Source organism: Panicum virgatum, chromosome 8N, assembly GCF_016808335.1.
Source record: "Panicum virgatum strain AP13 chromosome 8N, P.virgatum_v5, whole genome shotgun sequence".
Classification (NCBI taxonomy): domain Eukaryota; kingdom Viridiplantae; phylum Streptophyta; class Magnoliopsida; order Poales; family Poaceae; genus Panicum; species Panicum virgatum.
The window spans coordinates 21,817,853-21,823,808 of NC_053152.1; the positions used below are offsets into that span (position 1 = coordinate 21,817,853).

The window sequence follows — 5,956 nt, forward strand, 5'->3', positions numbered from 1 at the left end:
AAATACTTATTAGTAGTTGTTACTTTTTTAGTTCCAATGTTTGGCCTACCAAGCAAGCACTTGTCCACAGTTCCTGCCGCCTGCCAAGCGTGCTCCGCGCTCGTTATCCTGACTGTTCTCTCCGCTGGGCCCTTTCCTATTGCTCTAACCATAAGCTATGGCAATTCCAGCTCGCACCCACTCTGGCCCGCCCAGCGAGGCATTGAGAATCTAGAAAACCAAATAAATAACACGATTTTCAATTACAATTGCTTGAAATAATTAGGGGTAACAAACTCATTTCTTAGAATGGATAATGTGTTCGAAATTTTTAAAAACAACACTTAGTTTGGTACAGAGGAATAAGTCTTTACATTCTCGGTAGTAATTGTCCTCAGTTTACGGCAGTTATTCCGTCGAATCATTTTTAGTTTTTCCCTGGCACGAATCGATTCTACTAGTTCATCTACTGGGACAGGTAGTCAGGTGCCAAAAAGGCTCATTTTGTCCGGCCACGAGTAGCCGCCGTGCCGCCATTCAATGCGACTACCGCCGACTCGACGTGGTCCAGCAGGTACCCGTAGATTTTCTTCCTCACCCGCTCGACAGCCTCCGACTCCGGCCCCACCCCGACGGCGTCCAGCCAGTCGTTCACCCTCTTGATCTGCCCCAGCGTCCCGGCCACGTCGCCGTCGAGCAGCCGCTCCACGTGGCCGAGGAACCACGCCCGCATCTCCTCCCCGAGCCGCCTCCGCGCCGCCTCCAGCCACGTCTCCTCCTCCTCCGCGGCTGCTCCAGCCGCCGCAGCTGGCGATCGTGTGGATGCCGGTGTCGGGGAGGAGGCCGGCGACCCTGCCGTGTGGCTGGACCTCCTCAGTGGCGAGTACAGGGAGAAGGGGGAGAGCTCCGTTGAGACCGCGGCGCGCAGCCAATCACCTGCATGGCGGTTTCGCTTGTCGTCGAAGGGGACGGCGGCGCCAGGGCTCGTGATGGCCGTGTGGAGCGCGAGGAACTCGTCGACGGTCTGCTGCGGACACTGCTTGGCCGCGGCGGACGTCAACTCTGCAAAGGCGCTGTGAAAAAAAAATCAATTTCAGTAAGCTTTGAATTAATCTTTATGCCAGAAAAAAATGGAGAAGTTTGGTTAAGTAGTTAACTAAGAATAAATTAAACTAAGAAAATATTTTCTCAAGTGGTAAGATTAGGATGACTAGACCTCAGGCGCCGCAGCAAAATCTCGGCAGCAGAAGCTTCCTTCAACGCCTCAACAGCAGCTACCTCCGCATCATCCCTGAACCCCATGACTTCCTGCACACAGCCGACCATAATGCACGACATTTATACTGATACAATTCATCATGCGTAGCTTAGAGCACACGTGCAAAATCTCAATGCAAAAATATTTGGACTACTCTTTTCGAACAAAATTTATTTGAACTATTATTACCAGGCCCAAGTTCTGGAGATCTGATGGAAGTGAGGCCCAGGATGCGCCGATCGTCGCCACCGATGTTGTTGTGGGAGGGGAGACCATGTCCATGTTCTTCAGTGACACACTGTTGGGAGCCTTCATGTTCTTCTTTGATGCATCAGGGAGGCTTCTGCTACCCTCCATCTCCGTTTTCGGGGGCGTGCTTGGATTTTTCTTCGTCTTAGAGTTGGTCATGATCTTACCGCCTGTCTTCGGCAATGGTTTCTCTTTGTCCTCGGTTGGTGGCAATCTTCTTGGGACCTGAATGGATTGTGTACGTAGTGTTAATGTTTTAGCATGTAGTTGCTGTGATCAGCAGGGCGCTCAAAAGATTAGCTAGTTTATTGATGATCTCAGCTGAAATTTTTCAACCCAAATGGATCCGCATATTTAGTACTAGCGTATGTTTCAAAATAATAGCAAAATTTGCTCTTGGACTTCCAAAAAGTGCTGAGCTACAAGAGGAGACAGCAAAATTTCATTATTACATTGAAACACTTTGCCTTAGTGCCAATTTGCTCCAAGTTGGCACTAAGGGTAGGAGATGGGTAGGAGAGCGAAGTTGACGAATGGACTATCTCGCCCGGCCCCTAAAGAGAAAATGTATTGCTGGAGACAATATCTCTTCTGAATTATGATAAAAGCAACAATATTTCCTTTCGAGCGAAGAAATGCACATGTTTAGGAACAGTGGCGAAACGGTCATTCCTTAAGCTTCTCTATCCTACTCGCTCAAAAATAATCCTTTTTCAAGGTGGTTTCAGGGAGCAAATAATTGCCACTGGATGCAGTGTGTCTTCCAGCAAATATGAGTTTTGTTGTGTCCTCCAGCAGCTCAAAACCCTTTATGAGATGTCCATAAAAATATTTAATTAATAACTTTGGGTCTGATTATTTCAATTTGACTTGTTTAAACATTTAATTAGGTGAGAGAAATATCATTGGATTAGTTTTTTATCAAAACTGTTTTAAGCATGTGTTATATTATTTTTGGCCATACGTCCGAATAATGATTAAACATTGAATAGTAAAGTCAAAATTGTCAATTATTATAGCAGCCCAATTTGCCAATGGGCCACACCCACACTAGGTATGTGATGCCAGGAACGAGTGCTACTAATTTTTTAAGTTTTTTTGTAGGGTAAACATGAAGTTTCACATGATTTTAACAGTCGAATATGTGTAAAAGGTATCACTAGTGGCTCAATCAATAATCGCCTACAAAAGGCAGAGATTTGACATAGAACCATGAAATCTAATTAGGTGCACCTAATGCCTTTTACGTTTCACTCAAAGGTAATGGCCCAAACAAATAAAGGGCAATCCCTCCACCACAAGAATAATTGAAAATTACTATTTGAATCTTTCTATTGTTGCCGTGGTTGGAGAAATCGGTTCAAATGTCCATCTCAATGAAAGCTACATGCGTCAGCTAGCACTGCCCAATGTGGCAACATGAATGGTAATGAAGGCATGAAAAAACAAAGTGGTTGACGTGATATTGCTAATCATAGTTCATAGCGTATAACAGCAGCGGAGCAAATGCACTTCATCACCAAAATTATATGTTCAAGAATCACTAATATTAGAGAAAACGACTTGTGAAATATAGCATCAAGAAAATTGCAAATTAATGCACATACAATTTTTCATGCAAGTCCTTTCTCGTGCAAACGTGCTGTTTTAGAGCCAAAATGCAAACGTCCAAATTAAATGATAATGAAGACATAAAATACGTGGTCTCTCATCACTATTCATTTTTGACTTGACTACCATTCAACCAAACTTGTAATCGATGTAGGTTTGCCACTCAAATGAACTGCACAGTGAACCATTGCAAGCAGCAAAATAAGTTTCTAACATCATATGAATATTCTATCATGCATGCCACGCTGTGACTGAAGTAAATTCTGAAGAACGGTTGATATTGAAACTTTCCTAGCAGTCATGCTCATAATGCAAACAGAAAACACTGATTTGTCTGAATGTCAGAACTACCCATCGAGCAAATTAAACGAGACTGATGTTTGAAATCGAATGACTACTCACCGAGCTGCTCCGGGACTGTGTCTTTGCCACGACCTTCGCCGCCACAGGATTACCGCCCTTCTCCTTGGCATCCACGCCACCTGTCCACCCCCAACTCCTCCTCATCGCCTTGGCCCCCGGCTCCAGCAACCTCGCCGCTGATGTCCTGCACCTCTGCCCTGAGGCAGAACCCGGGCGTGCTCCACTTGCAGTCGCAGGCCTTACAATTGCCTTCGCTGGCACTGCCGCTGGCGCCGACAATGGAGTAGGGGCAAAGCTCACTGTGGCCGCCCTCCTGCTCGCTTGGACCGCCTTGCCGCAATTCCTGGTCTCCTCGCCGATGCTCCTCAGAGAGGATGTAGACATGTTCAGCGAGGACGACTTGTTCAAGTCCAGTAGCTCGAATCGCCTCTGTGACCCTAAGTTTGATTTGGGTTTCTTGGATCTGTCCATGTCAATTCACAGTTGCCGGTTGTTAGAGAAACTATGTGCTTGGCGTTATAAGTTTTTATGAAGGATCAGTAGGCTGTGATTTGTAGTACTGATTGGGGATGGAGATGGTGGGCAGTCAGGGCCTCAGGAGTCAGGGGTAGTGATCGACCTGCCCTCAGTATTGAGATAGTACTTATAGCCAACTAGTGGTTACGTTGTAATAGCATCATTAACATCATTAGCAGGCAGGTGCGGTAATCATTAATCAGATGCAACCGGTGGCAATAGAAGCTTGGAGCATTATTATAAGCAGCTTATAAGGTAATTGGCCCTAGGTGGATCGGTCTAGGTATCCAGGTGGATCGGCTCGGTCCTGTTTCACCTTGTCTCTCTGCCAGTTTTGATCTGGTGACTCTCTAGAGCTTTCATACCCTTGTTGTGCAACAAGATATGTGAGATCATGGGGTAAAGTCTCTATTTGTCCCTGGGATCAATGGGATATTGGAAATTTGTGATCTCAGAATAACAACCTAGATCTACATGGCAAATAATTTCCACAAATTAGAGATAACATACCAAATAAGTCATGTACCGTGATTGGCAGGTACACCTAACGTTTCCATCTATAAGTCAGCCCCGGTCCCACAGTGCTGTATATAAATATGAGGTAGAGGGGAACCCTCTCTAACCCTAATCAGTTAATCTCGTGATTAGCTTAAACACCAATCAATTAGGGCACTGCGAGGGGCTGGAAGCACGACTTCCTCATCTACTTCGCGGCAGGCATCAACAGGAGTTGCTGCTCATCATCAACGTCAAGAACTTCATCAACAGAGAGATCTAAATCTCTCCAATTGTGAAGGTCAAGTCTACTTCATCTACATCAACAAATCTTCAAGAACAGAGGCATTCGTGACGACTACAGGCTCTGGTTAGTCCTTAAATAATTAATTCCGCATTAAATTAAATTAGTGATCATGATTAGGCTAAGCTAAGATCTTGTTCATGGATAATTAAATCTAACAATCAGTATCAAGAGCCTTCTTAGTTCTATCATGATCCTAATAACCAAAGTCATCAGTTTTAAGCCTCTGTTAATATCAGATTGGATCTGTTTATGCCCAACTACATGATCAGATTGGTTTTCACGTGACCTCAGTTCCAGATTGGTTCTGTGGTGCTACAATTAGTGATGAAACAGATAAAAATTTTCATGTTTATGCAATTAAATCAATCTGATTGATCTATTAGTTTTCGGATTAAACCAAATTAGATGCTTCATGCGAACATTCATCAGGGACCAGTTAATCTTGTTCGGCACATCATGTTTCAGTTCAAGATTCTAATGTGCTTGAATAATCAGTGTTGTACTAGATGGTTACGTGATCAATTAGTGCCTAAGTACGCAGACTGAGGGTTATCTGCATGATTAAATGCAATTAGATCTAAATCATGTGTTTAATTAAGTCCTAATCATGCAATTAGATCTAATTGATTCAGTTAGGTCAAGTTTAAGTTGAAATCATGATCTGTTTATGCATAAGTGTCCCGGATTAGATGCAAATCCTTATGCTTAATGCTAATTCATGTTTAGACCAAGGCACTTTACTGCTATTTCATGATTAAGTTGAGTAATTAAGCAATTAGGGTTTCGGTTCTTAATTTTTGCCCAAAATTAAGCCTCTGTCCACTGTTATTTCCGCAATTGAAGTCAGATCCATGAGTTTTCTTGCATCAGTAAGCAATGAGAAGGAGAGGATTGGGCAAATAATGACGAATGAAGCAAAACTCCCAATTTTTCTAACCCTAATCCTAAGATTGAAGGAGTTCTTACCTGGAGGGTGCATCTGAGCCATGAGATTAGGCGCAGGACACCCCAACGGAGCCCCTCGACGGGGAGCCGCGCGACTCGGTCGCACGACAACCCGGCGAGAGGGTCCGAAAAGGGCGTCAGGCAGCGCATCAGGAGGCCGAGCCCTCAGGACTCGCGCACGGCAGCACGCGGCAGCCGGCGGCGCCAGCGCCCCTACCCGGCGCATGAGCGGC

The 5,956-nt window shown here is 44.8% G+C and overlaps 1 protein-coding gene across 1 annotated transcript; it reads right to left on the minus strand.

The window, feature by feature from the left end:
* Positions 1-258: 258 nt before the first annotated feature.
* LOC120684534 lies at positions 259-4,053 on the minus strand. Its single transcript, XM_039966388.1, has 4 exons — positions 3,500-4,053; positions 1,427-1,711; positions 1,196-1,287; positions 259-1,052 (listed from the first exon to the last, which is right to left on the minus strand). The coding sequence occupies exons 1-4, from the start codon at positions 3,929-3,931 to the stop codon at positions 479-481; spliced, it is 1,383 nt and encodes a 460-aa protein (XP_039822322.1). The 5' UTR covers positions 3,932-4,053; the 3' UTR covers positions 259-478.
* Positions 4,054-5,956: the final 1,903 nt, after the last annotated feature.

What these genes read in the sequence shown, in the direction of transcription:
- LOC120684534 (XM_039966388.1), bottom strand. Translation starts at nt 3,931, where the DNA reads ATGGACAGATCCAAGAAACCCAAATCAAACTTAGGGTCACAGAGGCGA. An exon ending in CACAGTCCCGGAGCAGCTCG is followed by an intron (nt 1,712 to 3,499) that starts GTGAGTAGTCAT and finishes CAATCCATTCAG; the next exon opens with GTCCCAAGAAGATTGCCACC. An exon ending in ATTTTGCTGCGGCGCCTGAG is followed by an intron (nt 1,053 to 1,195) that starts GTCTAGTCATCC and finishes TTTTTTTCACAG; the next exon opens with CGCCTTTGCAGAGTTGACGT.